The sequence below is a fragment of the Delphinapterus leucas genome, chromosome 17 (genome assembly GCF_059928025.1).
Source record: "Delphinapterus leucas isolate spDelLeu-1000000601 "Yukka" chromosome 17, BTC_Dleu_Yukka2, whole genome shotgun sequence".
In the NCBI taxonomy this organism is placed as follows: domain Eukaryota; kingdom Metazoa; phylum Chordata; class Mammalia; order Artiodactyla; family Monodontidae; genus Delphinapterus; species Delphinapterus leucas.
The window spans coordinates 50,597,494-50,619,776 of record NC_143145.1 but is presented as its reverse complement, the minus strand read 5'-3'; the positions used below and the strand labels follow the sequence as shown (position 1 = coordinate 50,619,776).

The following is a 22,283-nucleotide window of genomic DNA, read 5'->3' as shown; positions in this document are numbered from 1 at the left end:
TCCTCAACATAATAAAGGCCATATATGACAAACCCACAGCCAACATCATCCTCAACAGTGAAAAACTGAAACCATTTCCACTAAGATCAGGAACAAGACAAGGTTGCACACTGTCACCACTCTTATTCAATATAGTTTTGGAAGTTTTAGGCACAGCAATCAGAGAAGAAAAGGAAATAAAAGGAATCCAAATCGGAAAAGAAGAAGTAAACCTGTCACTGTTTGCAGATGACATGATACTATACATACAGAATCCTAAAGATGCTACCAGAAAACTACTAGAACTAACCAATGAATTTGGTAAAGTTGCAGGATACAAAATTAATGCAAAGAAATCTCTTGCATTCCTATATACTAATGATGAAAGATCTGAAAGTGAAATCAAGAAAACACTCCCATTTACCATTGCAACAAAAAGAATAAAATATCTAGCAATAAACCTACCTAAGGAGACAAAAGACCTGTATGCAGAAAATTATAAGACACTAATAAAAGAAATTAAAGATGATACAAATAGATGGAGAGATATACCATGTTCTTGGATTGGAAGAATCAACATTGTGAAAATGATTCTACTACCCAAAGCAATCTACTGATTCAATGCAAATTGAATGCATTTTTCACAGAACTAGAACAAAAAATTTCATAACTTGTATGAAGACACAAAAGACCCCAAATACCCAAAACAACCTTGAGAACGAAACACGGAGCTGGAGGAATCAGGCTTCCTGACTTCAGGCTATACTACACAGCTACAGTAATCAAGACAGTATGGTACTGGCACAAAAACAGAAAGATAGATGAATGGAACACGATACAAAGCCCAGAGATAAACCCACGCACATATGGTCACCTTATCTTTGATAAAGGAGGCAGGAATGTACAGTGGAGAAAGGACAGCCTCTTCAATAAATTGTGCTGGGAAAACTGGACAGGTACATGTCAAAGTATGAGATTAGATCACTCCCTAACACCATACACAAAAATAAGCTCAAAATGGATTAAACACGTACGTGTAAGCCCAGAAACTATGAAACTCTTAGAGGAAAACATAGGCAGGACACTCTATGACATAAATCACAGCAAGATCCTTTTTGACCCACCTCCTAGAGAAATGGAAATAAAAACAAAAATAAACAAATGGGACCTAATGAAACTTCAAAGCTTTCGCACAGCAAAGGAAACCATAAACAAGACCAAAAGACAACCCTCAGAATGGGAGAAAATATTTGCAACTGAAGCAACTGACAAAGGATTAATTTCCAAAATTTACAAGCAGCACATGCAGCTCAATAACAAAAAAAGAAAACAAGCCAATCCAAAAATGGGCAGAAAATCTAAATAGACATTTCTCCAAAGAAAATATACAGACTGCCAACAAACACATGAAAGAATGATCAACATCATTAATCATTAGAGAAATGCAAATCAAAACTACAATTAGATATCATCTCACACCAGTCAGAATGGCCATCATCAAAAATCTAGAAACCATAAATGCTGGAGAGGGTGTGGAGAAAAGGGAACACTCTTTCACTGCTGGTGGGAATGTGAATTGGTTCAGCCACTATGCAGAACACTATGGAGGTTCCTTAAAAAACTACAAATAGAACTACCATATGACCCAGCAATCCCACTACTGGGCATATACCCTGAGAAAACCAAAATTCAAAAAGAGTCATGTACCAAAATGTTCATTGCAGCTCTATTTACAATAGCCCGGAGATGGAAACAACCTAAGTGCCCGTCATCCGATGAATGGATAAAGAATATGGGGCACATATATACAATGGAATATTACTCAGCCATAAAAAGAAATGAAATTCAGCTATTTGTAATGAGGTGGATAGACCTAGAGTCTGTCATACAGAGTGAAATAAGTCAGAAAGAGAAAGACAAATACCATATGCTAACACATATATATGGAATTTAAGAAAAAAAAATGTCATGAAGAACCTGGGGGTAAGAAAGGAATAAAGACAGAGACCTACTAGAGAACGAACTTGAGGATATGGAGAGGGGGAAGGGTAAGCTGTGACAAAGCGAGAGAGACGCATAGACATATATACACTAACAAACGTAAGGTAGATAACTAGTGGGAAGCAGCCGCATAGCACAGGGATATCAGCTCGGTGCTTTGTGACCGCCTGGAGGGGTGGGATAGGGAGGGTGGGAGGGAGGGTGACGCAAGCGGGAAGAGATATGGGAACATATGTATGTGTGTAACTGATTCACTTTGTTATAAAGAGGAAACTAAAACACCTTTGTAAAGCAATTATACCCCAATAAAGATGTTAAAAAAAAAAAAAGAAAATATATAGGTGAAGTGTAAAAGGGTTGGAATAGATATACCATAACAGTAAAAACAAAACAAAACAACAACAACAAAACCGGAGTGGCTAAGAAAATATCAGAAAAAAGTTACATTTTAAGACAAAATTTTTACCAGAGACAAAGACATTTTAAAATGATAAAATGATTATTCCATCTAGAATGCATAATAATTATAAACTTATATGCATGTAACAACAGGACTTCAAAATACAATGAAGCAAAATCGACACAACAGAAAAGAGAAACAGACAGTTCTACAATAATAGTCGTATACTTTAATACCCTTCTTTCAATAGCAGCACAGACAGAAAATCAACAAGAAAATAAAAACCTTGAACAGCATTATCAATCAAGTAGACCTAACAGCCATCTATAAAACATTCCACCCAACAGCATCAGAATATACATTCTTTTCAAATGCACATGGATATACTATATGCTAGAGCATAAAACAAATTTCAGTACATTTTAAAGGATATAAACCATACGAAGAGTGCTCTCAGATGACAACAGAATGCAATAAGAAATCGTTAACAGAAAGAAATTTGTTGAAAATCACAAATGGAAATTAAAGAATATATTCCTAAATAATTCATGGGTCAAGTAAGAACTCGTAAGGGGAATTAGAAATAATTTGAGATGAATTAAAATGAAAGTATAACATATTAATACTTGATTGGTCCCACATACTCTTCTGCAAAGCAGAGGGGTTAGACAAAGAGATCTAAATTAATTAAAAAATCATTTATTATTCTGGGAATAAAAAGAACTGGGCTTAGTCTCAGTTTTGCCTTTATCTTTGTGTCTGTTGATTATCTTGGCATAGTCATTACATAATCAACATACAGTTGCCAGCTCAGGAATCAAATACTGTCATCTCTAGGGCTACCATAACAAGATACCACAAACTTGTTAGCTTAAGAGAACAGAAATTTATTTTATCACAGCTCTAGAGGCCAGAAGTTCAAACTCAAAGTGTTGAGAGGACCATGTTCTTTCTGACGCCTCAAGGGGAGGGAGGATCCTTCTTTGTCTTAACCAGATTCTGGTGGTGGCCATCAATCACTGGTGTTGGCAGTTTTTTGATTTGCAGCTGCATCACTCTGGTCTCTTTCACTCTTGTCACATGGAATTGTCTCTGTGTGTTTCTGTCTCTGGAAACAATTTGAATAGAAATTTCTATTTTTAAAAAACACACTGTTGATTATTATGCTCTATTTAGATACTTCCTCTAACCCCCACCCACCTCCATTTCCCCATATGTATTTGAGAAGGAAAGAGGAACTCCTGTGAGCTATCATATTGGAAAGAATCAATAATACAATGTTTTACTAGAGATGCCTCTTATCTAAAATATTTGGATTAAACATAAAATCTGGGGAAATTATCGCCCAGTTTCCCTCTTGTAGAGGCATGTTCTAAATGATAGGCAGCAGAATATTTTATACCCATGAGGTTTGCTGACATTATTGATTTGGTCCAGGATCTGTATTTTCTCTCTAAAGAAAACAGTATTCTCTCTTTACTTTCTTTAATATATAATGTTGGTGTCTTAAGTTTATTGTCAGAGAGGATGCTTATAGTTCAAATGACTTGGTTGTATTTCACCAGGATTATTACAAGATAGTCAAACAATGGCCGGGCTCCAGGATAGACCTCGGTCCCTTTGGTCCACTGGGATACTGATCTGAAAGCCACTGTTTTCTTATATTCCAAAGACCAAATAAATAAACAAACAAAAAAACAAGTAAATGAAACCATTTTAAAACCAACTCTCTTTTCTTCCTCATCCATGTTAATTCTCTTCTACCTAAAATTACTTCCTGGAAGTGATTTTTATGTTTCTTAGAGCTTCTTTACGTATATATCCACACTAATGCATATAAAACTGTGCCTTGTAGATCTTATACTTTTTCCATTTGAATAACTATTTTCTCATGTCATATAGAGTTTATCCACTGTCCTAGATATGCATTTTCCCTGTGTATTTGAGCATCATAGGAAGATAAATTCTACTCTTGAAAATGTTAACTGGTCACTGAGACACAGAAAGCTATTATTCTTACCAGTTTTCAATAGTGAGTAGATTCTGTAGGGGTGGAATTTTAAGATGTAAGTATACTGTTTTTCTACACTCAAATTCCGTTCCCCTTATCATAGAAATTGACCAGCGAAGTGTGCTGCTGACTTTTCAGAATCCATGTACATATAATCCATTAGGTTATTAGATATAACATTGGTCAGAAAAGCATACTGTGAAATGTTGCTTTTATTTAAACTCCCACTATTTTCACTACATGGTTTCAAGATTTTACTTCATTATTGTCCTCTGGTGGTGGGCTCTGTGAACTGCATATTTACGGGTCTGGAGCACATATCTTCCCGGAGGTATACAACTCCTCAGGTACCAGCTAAAGAGTAGATGATAAGAAGCATTCAGATTTATTAAAACTCATTAAGAATATCAGTAGCCTGACTGTTGTTTCTAAAAATATAAAATATTTATCCTTCTGTTGTCAAACAACCATACTTCATGAAAAGAAGTATAAATCCTTTTTTGCTTGCAATAGAAGAACAATAATTGAAGATATTCTTCATTTGGACCAAATACCTTCTCTGAAAATATAAGTTAAAATAGGAGTTGAAATTTCCAAAATATTCTTTAGGAAATAAAACTCCACATATAATTTCAAATTATAATTTAGTTTTACCTTAAATTTAAATATCTATATTGAATTTAATTTAAGGAAGGAAGGAAGGAAGAAAGAAAGAAGAAAAGAAGGAAAGAAGGAAAGAAAGAAAGGATGGAGGGAGGGAGGGACGGTGGGAGGAAGGAAGGAAGGGAGGAGGGAAGGAAGGAAAAAAGAAAGAAAGAAGATAAAGTAAAATAAAGTAAAATATAATAAAGCTATTAAATTAAAAATTACTTATTAAGAAAAAAAAAACGAACGGATAGAACCTTTGGATAAATGGTGGAAGCAAAGCTATACAGACAAAATCTCATACAGAAGCATACACTTACAAACTCACAAAAAGAGGAATAGGGGAAAAAAATCATAAATCTTGCTCTCAAAGTCCACCTCCTCAATTTGGGATGATTCTTTGTCTAAATGAGGGAAGGAAAGAAGGAAGGAAGGAAGGAAGGAAGGAAGGAAGGAAAGAAAGAAAGAAAGAAAGAGAAAGAAAGTAAGAAAGAAAGAAAGAGAGAGAGAAAGAAAGAAAGAAAGAAGATAAAGTAATGTAAAATAAAGTTATTAAAATAAAAAGTTATTAAGAAAAAAATTTTTTAAAAAACAGATAGAACCCTAGAACAAATGGTGGAAGCAGAGCTATACAGGCAAAATCTCACAGAGAAGCATACACATACACACTCACAAAAAGAGGTAAAGGGGAAAAAATGATAAATCTTGCTCTCAAAGTCCACCTGCTCAATTTGGGATGATTCGTTGTCTATTCATGTATTCCACAGATGCAGGGTACATCAAGTTGATTGTGGAGCTTTAATCCGCTGCTTCTGAGGCTGCTGGGAGAGATTTCCCTTTCTGTTCTTTGTTTGCACCGCTCCCAGGGGCTCAGCTTTGGATTGGGCCCCGCCTCTGCGTGTAGGTCGCTGGAGGGCGTCTGTTTTTCACTCAGACAAGACGGGGTTAAAGGAGCCGCTGATTCGGGGGCTCTGGCTCACTCAGGCCGGGGGGAGGGAGGGGCACGGAGTGCGGGGCGAGCCTGCGGCGCCACAGGCCGGCGTGACTTTGCACCAGCCTGAGGCTCACCGTGCGTTCTCCCGGGGAAGTTGTCCCTGGATCCCGGGAACCTGGCAGTGGCGGGCTGCACAGGCTCCGCGGAAGCGGGGTGTGGATAGTGACCTGTGCTCGCACACAGCCTTCTTGGTGGCGGCAGCAGCAGCCTTAGCATCTCACGCCCGTCTCTGGGGTCCGCGCTTTTAGCCACGACTCGCGCCCGTCTCTGGAGCTCCTTTAAGCAGCGCTCTTAATCCCCTCTCCTCGCGCAGTAGGAAACAAAGAGGGAAGAAAATGTCTCTTGCCTCTTCGGCAGCTCCAGATCTTTTCCCGGACTCCCTCCCGGCTAGCCGTGGTGCACTAACCCCTTCAGGCTATGTTCACGCCACCAACCCCAGTCCTCTCCCTGCGCTCCGACTAAAGCCCGATCCTCAGCTTGCAGCCCCGCCCACCCCCGCGGCTGAGCAGACAAACCTCTCGGGCTGGTGAGCGCCAGTTGGCACCTATCCTCTGTGCGGGAATCTCTCCGCTTTCCCTCCGCACCCCTGTGGCTGTGCTCTCCTCCGCGGCTCCTAAGCTTCCCCCCTCCGCCACGCGCACTCTCCTCCCGCGAAGGGGCTTCCTAGTGTGTGGAATCCTTTCCTCCTTCACAGCTCCCTCCCACTGGTGCAGGTCCCGTCCCTATTCTTTTGTCTCTGTTTTTTCGTTTTTTCTTTGGCCCTACCCAGGTATGTGGGGAGTTTCTTGCCTTTTGGGAGGTCTGAGGTCTTCTGCCAGTGTTCAGTAGGTGTTCTGTAGGAGTTGTTCCACGTGTAGAGGTATTTCTGGTGTATCTGTGGGGAGGAAGGTGATCTCCGCGTCTTACTCTTCCGCCATCTTCCCCTCCCAGGTATCCGTTTTTTCTAGACTTTTCTTTCTTCAGCTCACAAAGGGGCCCCTGAGGATTAAGCAGAGGAACGTCAGGGTTTCTTCCAGGCCAGCTTCAGCCCTGGGATGTTCAGGGCAGACTCTCATTACAAACCTCAGTTTCTGAGGCTCCTGGCTTATGGCCATTTAGTATAGAAGGAGGCTCCTGGCTGGGGAAGGCTCAGACAAAACGATGCAGGTTCTAATCTGTGGCAGTGGGCAGTGGGGGGCGGGGGGTGTCAGTGCAGGAAGAGGCATTCGCTGCCTTAGGCATTTAAACCATTGCCTTCTCTTCAGGGTGACTCACCTGCAAGATTCTGTGGGGTCCGCCTCCTGCCACCATGCTACAATTGCCGGATTTTGGGTCTGGAGCAACCCAGGTCTTCGTCCGGCATTTCCAGAGAGTGCTTTCTCTTCGGAGCACGTCTGGGGACTGGCTTCTCTGCTTCCACCTTGGCTGGCGAGGCCAAAGGAGCATCTTCCATGGGGAAGAGAGGGAAGACATTCCAGTTTGGAAGAACAAAAGCAAAGACACACTCTTCTCTACCTTGTCCCGCCCCAAATATAAATTCATAGCACCTTCACATTTTTATAACTATGGACTTAAAAAGACCAAGAGGTTAAGGGGCCTACCCAGTGTTACACAGGTAGTGGAGAGGTGTTCTGCTCAATGGTTAGGTTCATGGTGGGGCTCCGGATTTACAGCTGATAGGAATGTGAGGACAAGCTCATGCCATTTCAAACATTTCCAAGTGATACTGAGAGAGATGTTGAAGGTGCAAAATGAGGGTGCTGAATGACCTCACTAAGTGGGGATGGTGGGCCCATTTTAACATGAAATTGAAAATAAATTCATGACAAAAGGACATAATAGAAAATGACAACATAATCATAACACTCCCCTCTCCCCTGGAAGTAAAATTCATTAGAATCCTCTCTCTCTCCACCATGAAAGGATGAGAGAAAGTCTCAGCAGCAGCCCCCGTGAAAAACATGGTCAACAGGGTGAAGAGGTGTTACTAAGACCATATGGTGCGACTCAGAGAAGCAAAGAGACAACTCTGCCCTTAGCCTGATGAGGCCCACAGGAAGGAACATGTGTGGCAACCTTGGATAGTGTGGCAATGAGAGAGAACCTTCTTTAGGAGGGGACTCCCTGCTGCCACCTTGAAAAAGCAAATATGGGACATTCGTTTACTGTGGCTCTTGCAGAGGCGATGTGCCCAGAGGTTGGGCCACCCTGCTTGACAATCAAAGCACCTTGTATTCCTGTGCTGCTTGAAAGCTCCAATCGCCGGATTTTGGGTCTGGGGCAACCCAGGTCTTCGTCCGACCATTCCAGAGAGTGCTTTCTCTTCGGAGCACGTCTGGGGACTGGCTTCTCTGCTTCTACCTTAGCTGGCGTGGCCAAAGGAACATCCCCGTAGAGCCGGTAGCCACCAACCAGGCAGTATGTCTCCCCATGCCAGCCCAACTGCGTTTCTCCACACCCGCGGTACAGGACATGGTAATGACCAGGTGTAGGATGAGAAGCGGGAGCCACTGCTGCTGCAAAGAAAATCAGAACTGATCAGTCACTTCTGCTGTGCACAGTCTCCTGCCAGAATTTCCCTCTCTCATGTCTCTCCCAGTTTCTGGCTGAAGACCTTTTAATCTACTTGACGTCCAAAACACAGCCTTGGCGCATCATCTCTATGAGTCCCTAGAGAAGGGACACTGGCTGCAAAAGCAATCCCTAGAGCCTAGGGCTGCAGCACATGAGGAAGTCTCTTCACCGTTCCCAGGGAAAACAGTAGAACCCGAAAGTAATTGCAATCATGATCCTCTCGATCTCTCCCTTCCACAGCAGAGAAAACATTTCTTGCAGTGTGTCACTTCTGGGGCTTTCATGGAAATGTCTTTCAAGTTTTGGAAAAAAATAATCTAATATAAATTGGTTAAGAACCCCGCCCACCTTGGCAACCCCTCTTGGGCCCCATTTATACTGCCTATTTCAACCACACTGAACTCTAGCTGTCTAATACTTTTATGTCGATTAGAACAAGGCCAAATACTGAGGCAGAGTGATCAGGAGACTCAGAACCGGGTTCTGGGTACCAAGTCTAGGCTCACATCAACCTAGCCTCCTGGGACACCATCTCCTCAGCCCTCCAGTCTCATTAGCACTTCATCACCGCCCCCCCCTTCGTTCTTACGGTCTTCCCATCAATATGGCAACACCCTCACCCCTAGTACTCAGCAACTCGGTAAGGGATGTGTCTGAGGGGACCGATATAGATGTCTACATGATAGCACAGTGGTGCCTGGGTTTGAAGGTGCGGTTCAAGAGTGGCCCTCTTCCTCAAACCGCTCCATTTGCAATTTGCCAACAAAAATGCGCTTGTCTTTTGTTAAGAGGCCAATCAGGAAAGGGTCTGAATGGAAGCATCCTGTAGCCCAAAGGGTAAGGCTATATTTATAAAGCTCAGAACCGTCCCGCACACTTGTCCAGGGATGAGCTTTCACTTGTCCTCAGCAGTGAGAACTGTGCGTCCCTGAAGGCGTCCCAGGTCACTGGTATTACTTACATCTGGGGGGAAAGTGCTCAGCTGTACGTAGTTGGCAACCCCCACAGGAACATGTGCCAGCCGGGTGAGGTTGTGTGTATATCACACCGCCTGTAGAGTTGCCCTGTCTGGGTGTACCTGCTGCACTGCCCACCCAGGGAACAGAGCACAGGTTAGAGTACACAGACACTACCCGGTCACACATTCTCACACAGACAGCCAAAAAGATCGGTATCTGGTGGAGAACGGGTAGCGAAGTTTCTCTGAGTGCAGCCCGTTTGCACAGTTATGCTGCCATGGAAACCCTGAGAACGCCTGTGAGGGCATCACTACCCAGTGACGTCATATATGGAACCTTTGACTTGAGGGGCAGGCTTGAGGAGGAGGGGCAGTTTTGTGGAGGAGAACAGGGTAGAGGCAAAGGTACTCTGCCTCGCCCCTCACCCCTGGGCCTCCCCACCCATGCCCTAGTCTAGTAGACACCCCACGTGGGGCGTGCCGGTGGGCTGGCACAGCCGCAGGGGCCACGGGAGGGCAAGAGAGACCCATATTCTGAGTTTGGCTTGAGAGACAAGATTAACGTAAGAGACAGCTAGGTTGTATGGCACTGACCCTAAGAGGCAGAGATTTGTGTGGCCTGGGGAATCAGGGAAGGCTCCTTGGCAGTCGGCCTGAAGGACAAGTGAGATTTGGACCCATGCGGAAGAGAGGGAAGACATTCCAGTTTGGAAGAATAAAGGAAAAGACACACTCCTCTCGACCTTGTCGTGCCCCAAATATAAATCCATAGCACCCTCACATTTTTACAACTGAGGACTTAAGAAAACCAAGAGGTTAAGGGGCCTACCCAGTGTTACACAGGTAGTGGAGAGGTGTTCTGCTCAATGGTTAGGTTCACGTCGGGGCTCCAGATTTACAGCTAATAGGAACGTGAGGACAAGCTCATGCCATTTCAAATATTTCCAAGTGATACTGAGAGAGATGTTAAAGGAGCAAAAGGAGGGTGCTGAATGACCTCACAAAGTGGAAATGGTGGGCCCATTTTAACATGAAATTGAAAACAAATTCATGACACAAGGACATAACAGAAAATGACAACATGATCATTACACTCCCCTCTCCCCTAGAAGTAAAACTCATTAGAATCCTCTTTCTCTCCACCATGAAAGGATGAGAGAAAGACTCAGCAGCAGCTCCCATGAAAAACATGGTCAACAGTGTGAAGAGGTGTTTCTAAGACGATTTGGTCCGACTCAGAGAAGGAAAGAGACAACTCTGCCCTTAGCCTGATCAAGCCTACGGGAAGGAACATTTGCGGCAGGCTTTGATAGTGTGGCAATGAGAGACAACCTTCTTTAGGAGGGGACTCCCTGTTGCCGACCTCGAAAAAGCAAAGATGGGACATTCGTTCACTGGGGCTGTTGCAGAGGCGATGTGCCCGGGAGGTAGAGACTGCTTCGACTACCATTTTAGAGGTTGGGCCACCCTGGTTGAAAACCACAGCACCTTCTATTCCTAAACTGCTTGAATCAGCGGGTGCACGTTAGGACACACGAAGTCAGGCCCCATTGGAGCAGACTGCCTTTGGGAGTGGTAGAATGTAAAATGTGAAGGGGAATGCTCTGGAGGAGCTTTGTCATGGCAGGTGGGCCAGCATGAGACCATTCAGATTCTCCAAGGCTCCAGAGATTACTTGGCTGGGAGCATCCCTCTGATGTGGTGGGGGAACTTCTACCTTAATAGGACCTGGCTGGGCATCTGGGGGAGGCAGAATAAATGGTTTATTAACTACGGGAGCGAGAGACTCACCTGGGGGGTTCCACAAAAGCACTTAAAAAGACTTGTACCTGGATTCTTGAGCCAACCCTAAGAAAACTTATCTAGATGTGGAGTAGGGCTCAGGAAGCTGCACTTTTAATAAGCTTCCTGGGCAGTCCCACCACAGTGGTCCATGGATAGAATGACCAAATTATTGTGTATTCTCGGTTGCTTTTGGGAGTCAAAGTGGGCAATATGAGAAACCGCAGCAGCCCTACGTATAAACAGGGAATATTCAAGGCAAACAGAGGTGTTTAGTTATTCTATGCATGAATCAGATTTGAGAAAAGCTAGCCTGCTGGTTAAAGAACACAACCCTTACGACAGACAGACCAGATTCTGTCCTACTTACTTGTGTGATTTTGACCAAGTTCTTTTATCCTTCTGACTGTTTCTTCATATGGAAAAGAGCTATGGCTGTACATTTAGCACAATATTCTCTTTTGGCAAAAGTTGCTCTGGGTCCATGTGTGCTCTCTGCAACGTAATCCTTTACAGTGCGCAAGCATTTTTAAGTCGTTTGGTGAAGTACTACACTTGACTTTTAACTGTTCATTACTTCGGGCAAAGCTTATGTAGTGCTGCAGAGACTAGAACCTATGCAGAGATAGTGAGAGGATGTTATAAGCTTATTCTGCCGGTTTATGAAAAACTTTAACCTTTTCTCCTCTTCCTCAACCTGCCACCAAGAGATGAGAAAGAAGGCAGAGCCTGGAAATGCACACCAAGCAATACTTCTGGGGAGTTAGTTGGAGCGGGAGGGCTGACGCCTGAGCCCAGCTCCGCTTAGCCGTGCGGGTCCGCGGCGTGTCCAGCGGCTGTGGCGGAACCCGAGGGTGGTGGGCGTGGGCCCGTGTCGCGGCTGCACTGGAGCGGTGAGTGAGGGCCATGGGCCGTTCTTGCGCGGCCGCCACATTCCCAGACCGCCCGCCAGCCCTCCTGGTTCCTTCGCCGCTCCCCGCCGCCGGGAGCCGGGAGCCCAGAGAAGCCCGCAAACGGGCACCTGCGCCCGCCGCCCGGAGATACACCAGAAATACATCTACACGAGGAACAACTCCTACATAACACCTACTGAACTCTGGCAGAAGACCTCAGACCTCCCAAAAGGGAAGAAAGTCCCCACGTACCTGGACGTGCGGATGAAAGGCTCTTGGTGCTGCAGCCAGGAGGCAGTGCTGTGCCTCTGAGGTGGGAGAGTCAACTGCAGGACACTGGTCCACAAGAGACCTCCCAGCTCCACATAATATCAAATGGCGAAAATCTCCCAGAGATCTCCATCTCAACCACAGCACGCAGAATCACTCAACGACCAGCAAGCTACAGTGCTGGACACCCTATGGCAAACAACTAGCAAGACAGGAACACAACCCCACCCATTAGCAGAGAGGCTGCCGAAAATCATAATAAGTCCACAGACACCCCAAAACACACCAACAGACGTGGACCTGCCCACCAGAAAGACAAGATCCAGCCTCATCCGCCAGAACACAGGCACTACTGCCCTCCACCTGGAAGCCTACACAACCCACTGAAACAACTTTAGCCACTGGGGACAGACACCAAAAACAAAGGGAACTACGAACGTGCAGCCTGCAGAAAGGAGACCCAAAACACAGTAAGAGAAGCAAAATGAGAAGACAGAAAAACACACATCAGATGAAGGAGCAAGATAAAAACACACCAGACCTAACAAATGAAGAGGAAATAGGCAGTCTACCTGAAAGAGAATTCAGAATAATGATAGTAAAGAGGATCCAATATCTTGGAAATAGAATAGACAAAATGCAAGAAACATTTAACAAGGACCTAAAAGAACTAAAGATGAAACAAACAATGATGAACAATGCAAGAAATGAAAATAAAAATACTCTAGATGGGATTAATAGCAGAATAACAGGCAGAAGAACGGATAAGTGACCTGGAAGATAAAATAGTGCAAATAACTACTGCAGAGCAGAATAAAGAAAAAAGAATGAAAAGAACTGAGGACAGTCTCAGAGGCATCTGGGACAACATTAGACGCACCAACGTTCAAATTATAGGGGTTCCAGAAGAAGAAGAGAAAAACAAAGGGACTGAGAAAATATTTGAAGAGATGATAGTTGAAAACTTCCCTAATATGGGAAAGGAAATAGTTAATCAACTCCAGGAAGCACAGAGTCTCATACAGGATAAATCCAAGGAGAAATACGCCAAGACACATATTAATGAAACTGTCGAAAATTAAATTCAAAGAAAACGTATTAAAAGCAGCAAGGGAAAAACAACAAATAACACACAAGGGAATCCCCATAAGGTTAAAAGCTGATCTTTCAGCAGAAACTCTGCAAGCCAGAAGGGACTGGCAGGACATATTTCAAGTGATGAAGGAGAAGAACCTATAACCAAGATTACTCTACCCAGCAAGGATCTCATTCAGATTTGATGGAGCAATTAAAAGCTTTAGAGACAAGCCAAAGCTGAGAGAGCTCAGCACCACCAAACCAGCTTTACAACAAAGGCTAAAGGAACTTCTCTAGGCAAGAAACCCAACAGAAGGAAAAGACCTACAATAACGAACCCAAAACAATTAAGAAAATGGGAATAGGAACATACATATAGAAAATTACCTTAAATGTAAATACACTAAATGCTCCCACCAAAAGACACAGATTGGCTGAATGGATACAAAAACAAGACCCGTATAGATGCTGTCTACAAGAGACCCGCTTCAGACCTAGAGACACATACAGACTAAAAGTAAGGGGATGGAAAAAGATATTCCATGCAAATGGAAACCAAAAGAAAGCTGGAGTAGCAATTCTCATATCAGTCAAAATAGACTTTAAAATAAAGACTATTAGAAGAGACAAAGGACACTACATAATGATCAAGGGATCGATCCAAGAAGAAGATATAACAATTGTAAATATTTATGCACCCAACATAGGAGCACCTCAATACACGAGGCAAATACTAATAGCCATAAAAGGAGAAATCGACAGTAACACATTCATAGTAGGGGACTTTAACACCCCACTTTCACCAATGGACAGATCATCCAAAATGAAAATAAATAAGGAAACACAAGCTTTAAATGATACGTTAAACAAGATGGACTTAATTGATATTTATAGGACATTCAATCCGAAAACAACAGAATACACATTTTTCTCAAGTGCTCGTGGAACATTCTCCAGGATAGATCATATCTTGGGTCACAAATCAAGCCTTGGTAAATTTAAGGAAATTGAAATTGTATCAAGTACCTTTTCCGACCAAAACGCTATGAGACTAGACATCAATTACAGGAAAAGATCTGTAAAAACTACAATCACGTGGAGGCTAAACAATACACTACTGAATAACGAAGTGATCACTGAAGAAGTCAAAGAGGAAATCAAAAAATACCTAGAAGCAAATGACAATGGAGACACGACGACCCAAAACTTATGGGATGCAGCAAAAGCGCTTCTAAGAGGGAAGTTTATAGCAATACAATCCTACCTTAAGAAACAGGAAACATCTCGAATAAACGACCTAAACTTGCATCTAAAGCAATTAGAGAAAGAAGAAGAAAAAAAGCCCAAAGTTAGCAGAAGGACAGAAATCATAAAGATCAGATCAGAAATAAATGAAAAAGAAATGAAGGAAACGATAGCAAAGATCAATAAAACTAAAAGCTGGTTCTCTGAGCAGATAAACAAAATTGATAAACCATTAGCCAGATTCATCAAGAAAAAAAGGGAGAAGAGTCAAATCAATAGAATCAGAAATGAAAAAGGAGAAGTAACAACTGACACTGCAGAAATACAAAAGATCATGAGAGATTACTACAAGCAACTCTATGCCAATAAAATGGACAACATGGAAGAAGTGGACAAATTCTTAGAAATGCACAAGGTGCCAAGACTGAATCAGGAAAAAACGGAAAATATGAACAGAACAATCACAAGCACTGAAATTGAAACTGTGATTAAAAATCTTCCAACAATCAAAAACCCAGGACCAGATGGCTTCACAGGCGAATTCTATCAAACGTTTAGAGAAGAGCTAACAGCTATCCTTCTCAAACCCTTCCAAAATATAGCAGAGGGAGGAACACTCCCAAACTCATTCTACGAGGCCACCATCACCCTGATACCAAAACCAGACAAGGATGTCACAAAGAAAGGAAACTACAGGCCAATATAACTGATGAACATAGATGCAAAAATCCTGAACAAAATACTAGCAAACAGAATCCAAGAGCACATTCAAAGGATCATACACCATGATCAAGTGGGGTTTATTCCAGGAATGCAAGGATTCTTCAATATACGCAAATCAATCAATGTGATACACCATATTAACAGACTGAAGGAGAAAAACCATATGGTCATCTCAATAGATGCAGAGAAAGCTTTCGACAAAATTCAACACCCATTTATGATAAAAACCCTGCAGAAAATAGGCATAGAGGGAACTTTCCTCAACATAATAAAGGCCATATATGACAAACCCACAGCCAACACCATCCTCAATGGTGAAAAACTGAAAGAATTTCCACTAAGATCAGGAAAAAGACAAGGTTGCCCACTCCCACCACTCTTATTCAACATAATTTTGGAAGTTTTAGCCACAGCAATCAGAGAAGAAAAGGAAATAAAGGGAATCCAAATCGGAAAAGAAGAAGTAAAGCTGTCACTGTTTGCAGATGACATGATACTATACATAGAGAATCCTAAAGATGCTACCAGAAAACTACTAGAACTAATCAATGAATTCGGTAGAGTTGCAGGAAACAAAATTAATGCACAGAAATCTCTTGCATTCCTATACACTAACGATGAAAAATCTGAAAGTGAAATCAAGAAAACACTCCCATTTATCATTGCAACAAAAAGAACAAAATATCTACGAATAAACCTACCTAAGGAGGCAAAAGACCTATATGAAGAAAATTATAAGACACTGATGTAAGAAATTACAGATGATACAAATAGATGGAGAGATATACCATGTTCTTGGATTGGAAGAATCAACATTGTGAAAATGACTCTACTACCCAAAGCAATCTACAGATTCAATGCAATCCCTATCAAACTATCACTGGCATTTTTCACAGAACTAGAAGTAAAAATTTCACAATTTGTATGGAAACACAAAAGACCCCAAATAGCCAAAGCTATCTTGAGAACGAAACACGGAGCTGGAGGAATCAGGCTACCTGAGTTCATACTCTACTACAAAGCTACAGTAATCAAGACAGTATGGTACTGGCACAAAAACAGAAAGATAGATCAATGGAGCAGGATAGAAAGCCCAGAGATAAACCCACACACATATGGTCACCTTATCTTTGATAAAGGAGGCAGGAATGTACAGTGGAGAAAGGACAGCCTCTTCAATAAATTGTGCTGGGCAAACTGGACAGGTACATGTCAAAGTATGAGATTAGATCACTCCCTAACAGCATACACAAAAATAAGCTCAAAATGGATTAAAGACCTAAATGTAAGGCCAGACACTATCAAACTCTTAGAGGAAAACATAGGCAGGACACTCTATGACATAAATCACAGCAAGATCCTTTTTAGCCCACCTCCTAGACAAATGGAAATAAAAACAAAAATAAACAAATGAGACCTAATGAAACTTCAAAGCTTTCGCACAGCAAAGGAAACCATAAACAAGACCAAAAGACAACCCTGAGAATGGGAGAAAATATTTGCAAATGAAGCCAGTGACAAGGGATTAATGTCCAAAATTTATAAGAAGCTCATGCAGCTCAATAACAAAAAAAAAACAACGAAATCCAAAAATGGGCAGAAGACCTAAATAGACAATTCTCCAGAGAAGATATACAGACTGCCAACAAACACATGAAACAATGCTCAACATCATTAATCATTAGGGTAATGCAAATCAAAACTACAATGAGATATCATCTCACACCAGTCAGAAAGGCCATCATCAAAAAATCTAGAAACAATAAATGCTGGAGACGGTGTGGAGAAAAGGGAACACTCCTGCACTGCTGGTGGGAATGTGAATTGGTACAGCCACTATGGAGAACAGTACGGAGGTTCCTTAAAAAACGACAAATAGAACTACCATATGACCCAGCAATCCCAGTAGTGGGCATGTACCCTGGAAAAACCATAATTCAAAAAGAGTCATGTACCAAAATGTTCACTGCAGCTCTATTTACAATAGCACGGAGATGGAAACAACCTAAGTGTCCATCATCGGATGAATGGATAAAGAATATGGGGCACATATATACAATGGAATATTACTCAGCCATAAAAAGAAATGAAATTCAGCTATTTATAATGAGGTGCATAGACGTAGAGTCTGTCATACAGAGTGAAGTAAGTCAGAAAGAGAAAGACAAATACCGTATGCTAACACATATATATGGAATTTAAGAAAAAATAATGTCATGAAGAACCTGGGAATAAGACAGGAATAAAGACACAGACCTACTAGAGAATGAACTTGAGGATATGGGGAGGGGGAAGGGTAAGCTGTGACAAAGCGAGAGAGAGGCATGGACATATTATACACTACCAAACGTAAAATAGATAGCTAGTGGGAAGCAGCCGCATAGCACAGGGAGATCAGCTCGGTGCTTTGTGACCACCTAGAGGGGTGGGATAGGGAGGGTGGGAGGGAGGGAGACGCAAGAGGGAAGAGATATGGGAACATATGTATATGTATAACTGATTCACTTGGTTATAAAGGAGAAACTAACACACCATTGTAAAGCAATTATACTGCAATATAGATGTAAAAGAAAAAAAAAAAAGCAATACCTCTCTGTCAGTTTGAATTTTATTCCTCTGCCAGTACTTCCCAGAGAAATTTCACCAAAAGTGCCTAAGCTTGCCATGGCCATTGTTGTGAAGAAAGTTCTCTCTCTTTCTAGTCACATCCACTTTTCCTTCTCCTGGGGGCTTAATGGATGTTTGGGGGCAGGAAATAAAATTTAAACTAAAATATCAAAAACCAAAACAAAAAAAACAATTGTTCAAGTGTTCTTTTTTTTTTTTACATCTTTATTGCAGTATAATTGCTTTACAATGGTGTGTTAGTTTCTACTTTATACCAAAGTGAATCAGTTATACATATACATATGTTCCCATATCTCTTCCCTCTTGCGTCTCCCTCCCTCCCACCCTCCCTATCCCACACCTCTAGGTGGTCACAAAGCGCCGAGCTGATCTCCCTGTGCTATGTGGTTGCTTCCCACTAGCTATCTATTTTACGTTTGGTAGTGTATATATGTCCATGCCACTCACTTTGTCATGGCTTACCATTCCCCCTCCCCACATCCTCAAGTTCATTCTCTAGTAGGTCTGTGTCTTTATTCCTGTCTTACCCCTAGGTTCTTCATGACATGATTTTTCTTAAATTCCATATATATGTGTTAGCATACAGTATATGTCTTTCTCTTTCTGACTTACTTCACTCTGTATGACAGACTCTAGGTCCATCCACCTCATTACAAATAGCTCAATTTCATTTCTTTTTATGGCTGAGTAATATTCCACTGTATATATTTGACACATCTTCTTTATCCATTCATCCGATGATGGACACTTAGGTTGTTTCCATCTCCTGGCTATTGCAAATAGAGGTGCAATGAACATTTTGGTACATGACTCTTTTTGAATTATGGTTTTCTCAGGGTGTATGCCCAGGAGTGGGATTGCTGGGTCATATGGTAGTTCTATTTGTAGTTTGTTAAGGAACCTCCATACTGTTCTCCACAGTGGCTGTACCAATTCACATTCCCACCAGCAGTGCAAGAGTGTTCCCTTTTCTCCACACCCTCTCCAGCATTTATTGTTTCTAGATTTTTTGATGATGGCCATTCTGACTGGTGTGAGATGTGTAATACCAAGAATGAACTGCAATGTAAACTATGTAATGTAAACAGATGTAAACTATGGACTCTGATTATGATGTGGTAGTGTATGTTAAACAGGTGTAATAAATGAACCACTCTGGTCGGGGGATGCTGAGAATAGGGGAGGCTATGCATGTGCAGGGGCAGTGAGTATAAGGGAAATTCCTGTACCTTCCCCACAATTTTGCTGTGAACCTCAAACTGCTCTTTTAAAAAGTATAAATAAATAATAAAAGAGAAAGCAAATCCTTCAAGAACAAAGAAGTGGGGGAAGAGGGGGTACGTCTCCGACAGAGAATTATTAGCACTACTGTCCCTTCTACTTAGGGCTCTAAGGCATTAGGGCCATATGCTACAAACAACGTTCAATCCAAAATAACAAATGAAAGATTACCACTACTAAGATGAGAAAGTGAATGTGTTGAGATGGGGCAGGGTGCTGAATATATCTACTTCCTTTCCCTGATGGTTCAAAACACTGCTAACTCCCTGCCACATCCTGGTAGAGAGGCTGGATTCACACACTTTCCAAACCGTAAAATCTAGAAATACATATTCCAACAAAACCTTAACTAGATATAAAATTACTCTACAATCAAGCAAATTGGAGGTAGTATGGAATTCATTTTTAAATTGGCTTTTGGCTGAATATAAAAATCAGCAGTTTAAAGGCCCAGAATAATTTTCAGCAACTAAGGCTTACGCATAACTTAAGAAACTCATTAGCTTCTTAAATTCTTAAATTTTCAGAGCCTGTGAAAGCAGTATAGCCTGGCTATATATTTCAACCAACACTCAAAGCACGTAACACCAGGTAGCATCAGAAAATTTTTTAAGAAATTGATAAAATGCCTCAGCTGCCTGCTGGAGGAGAGGGAGGAAACAGAGCAGAAAAAAACAAAAGACAAATACAACCAATAACAAAAGCAGTCATCTCACAAACTTTTAGCTGAAGGCCTCCCTCCAGACTCTTGCATGATTTCCTCCTTTGCCTGATTCCTTTTAGATGTAAACATTTATTTGGTGATCCTACGGTAAAGATTTATGTGAGTCACCACTTTGTTCTATATGTCAAACAACCTAGTGCCTTCCACATATTCTTCTCCTGTAACTCAGAGCAGAACAAGACAGGAAACCTGTACTCTCTCAGAGACAAGACTCTGCCAACGTAGGCCAACTTCCTGAGAAGATGAGGGTTCCCATCTTTTTAACTTGCTGGTAAATTATTTTAAAGGCAGACTTATTTTGTTCTTTGTTTGTTTTGACGGGACACCTAAGTCAGCTTGAAATTACCTTTGATTTCAAACTCAAGACTAAACTTTATCAGACAGAACAGGAATCTGCCCAGTTCTGCCACTTGCTAACCAGGTAACATTGGGAAAGTAACAGTAACTGAGTGTTTGCTACTAAAGCACCGTTCAAACTGCTTTACTTAGATTCATCCATTTAATCCTCAAAAAGACCCTTTGAGGGGAGACCCAAGGAGACAAAGTAACTGTGTGAGAGAACAAGTAACCCACTCAAGATCAGAGCTGGTAAGACAAAGAACTAGGATTAAACCAAGGTAACCTTTTTGCCAGAGCCTGTACTCTTAACCACTTTACTGGTGGGTTTAAAATTTTTTTAATGTAACCCACTATAAGAAATATGTTCTACAGGGCTTCCCTGGTGGCGCAGTGGTTGAGAGTCTGCCTGCCGATGCAGGGCACACGGGTTCGTGCCCTGGTCCGGGAAGATCCGACATGCCGCGGAGCCGGCTAGGCCCGTGAGCCATGGCCGCTAAGCCTGCGCGTCCGGAGCCTGTGCTCCGCAACGGGAGAGGCCACAACTGTGAGAGGCCCGTGTACCGCAAGGAAAAAAAAAAAAACAAAAAAAAGAAATATGTTCTACAACACAACCCAATACATATATATTTTATCAATTAAGACTCACCTGTAACTTGAGAGTCTTTGTTATATGTATAATTGAAACCAAATTTTATGAAAATATACTTATTCATTTTATGCAGTACACTGGTATTTTTCTACTGTATTTTATTGTTTAAAATTCCTTGTCAATCCTCACCAAACTGATTTCAACTTCCACTGAGACCCATGACCTGAACTTTGAAAAACAAGGTACTACATTTCTTTTTACCACCATGGGAATTTTGTGAGGATTAAATATGATAATGTGTACAAACCTTTAGCACAATGCCTGACACAGACTGTGCACCCAGTGCGTGATAGTGATTATTACTGATCTTGTAAATTAGCAGTAAGTAAGGGAGGCAAGGACACTTAGGGGGAAAACCTGACTGGAGTATAGGTGAATTTATGGCCTGTTGGCATCTTTCCCGGGCAGTGAGATAGGGAATTTCCCCAGTATTTTCAATTTATATTGTAATGGAAATCCACATTTAGAAAGAGACCTGGCTTGTAGCTAACTCTGATTTCCTCTTCTTCACTATAAAGGGCAATTTACAAGTTGCTATGCCTCTCTGCTGGAACCCTCAGTAGACCCAATTTTTGCATTTATCTTCCCATCCCGCACTACTCTGGACACTATGAGCTTTACGAAATTGGTCTTCAGCTGGGGAGGTGCACTCATTTCCTATTGATGCTTTAGTAATTACCACTACCTTAGTGGCTTAAAACAACACACACTTATTATCTTACAATTCTAGGGCTCACAAATCTGAACCAGATCTTACTGGGCTAAAAGCCTTTCTGCTGGCTCTGGGAGACAATCCCTTTATGTTTTCCAGCTTCTTTTTAGATGCCAGTATTCCTTGGCTCTTCTTCCATCTTCAAAGCCTGCAACAGCAGGTTGACTCCTTCTCACATCAAATCACTCTAACTCTGACACGGATTCTTCTTCCCTGAATCTTCTGCCTTTGTCTTCCATCTATAAAGGATCCTTGTGATTATACTGGGTCTACCTGATAATCCAGAATAAGTTCCCTATTTTAATATCTTTGATTTAGTCACATCGGCAGAGTCCCTTTTGCCATGTAAGGTAACATTCAGAGGCTCTGGTGATTAGGATGTGGACATTTGGAGGGGGAAGAGGGTCAACTATTCTGCC

At 41.9% G+C, this 22,283-nt stretch overlaps 1 protein-coding gene across 1 annotated transcript in view; it reads right to left on the bottom strand.

Moving 5' to 3' along the window:
* Positions 1 to 2,527: 2,527 nt before the first annotated feature.
* Positions 2,528 to 22,283, bottom strand: part of LOC149746999 (DPEP2 neighbor protein-like) — a 32,480-nt gene continuing 12,724 nt past the window's right edge. Inside the window, exons 5-11 of the mRNA XM_089898963.1 lie at positions 11,694 to 11,938; positions 8,238 to 8,525; positions 7,285 to 7,455; positions 6,105 to 7,008; positions 5,759 to 5,854; positions 4,650 to 4,745; positions 2,528 to 3,488 (exon numbers count right to left, since the gene is read on the bottom strand). Of these exons, the coding sequence (XP_089755089.1) occupies positions 7,322 to 7,455; positions 8,238 to 8,525; positions 11,694 to 11,766 (495 nt within the window). The 5' untranslated portion in view covers positions 11,767 to 11,938 and the 3' untranslated portion in view covers positions 2,528 to 3,488; positions 4,650 to 4,745; positions 5,759 to 5,854; positions 6,105 to 7,008; positions 7,285 to 7,321. The remainder of the gene's footprint in view (positions 3,489 to 4,649; positions 4,746 to 5,758; positions 5,855 to 6,104; positions 7,009 to 7,284; positions 7,456 to 8,237; positions 8,526 to 11,693; positions 11,939 to 22,283) is intronic.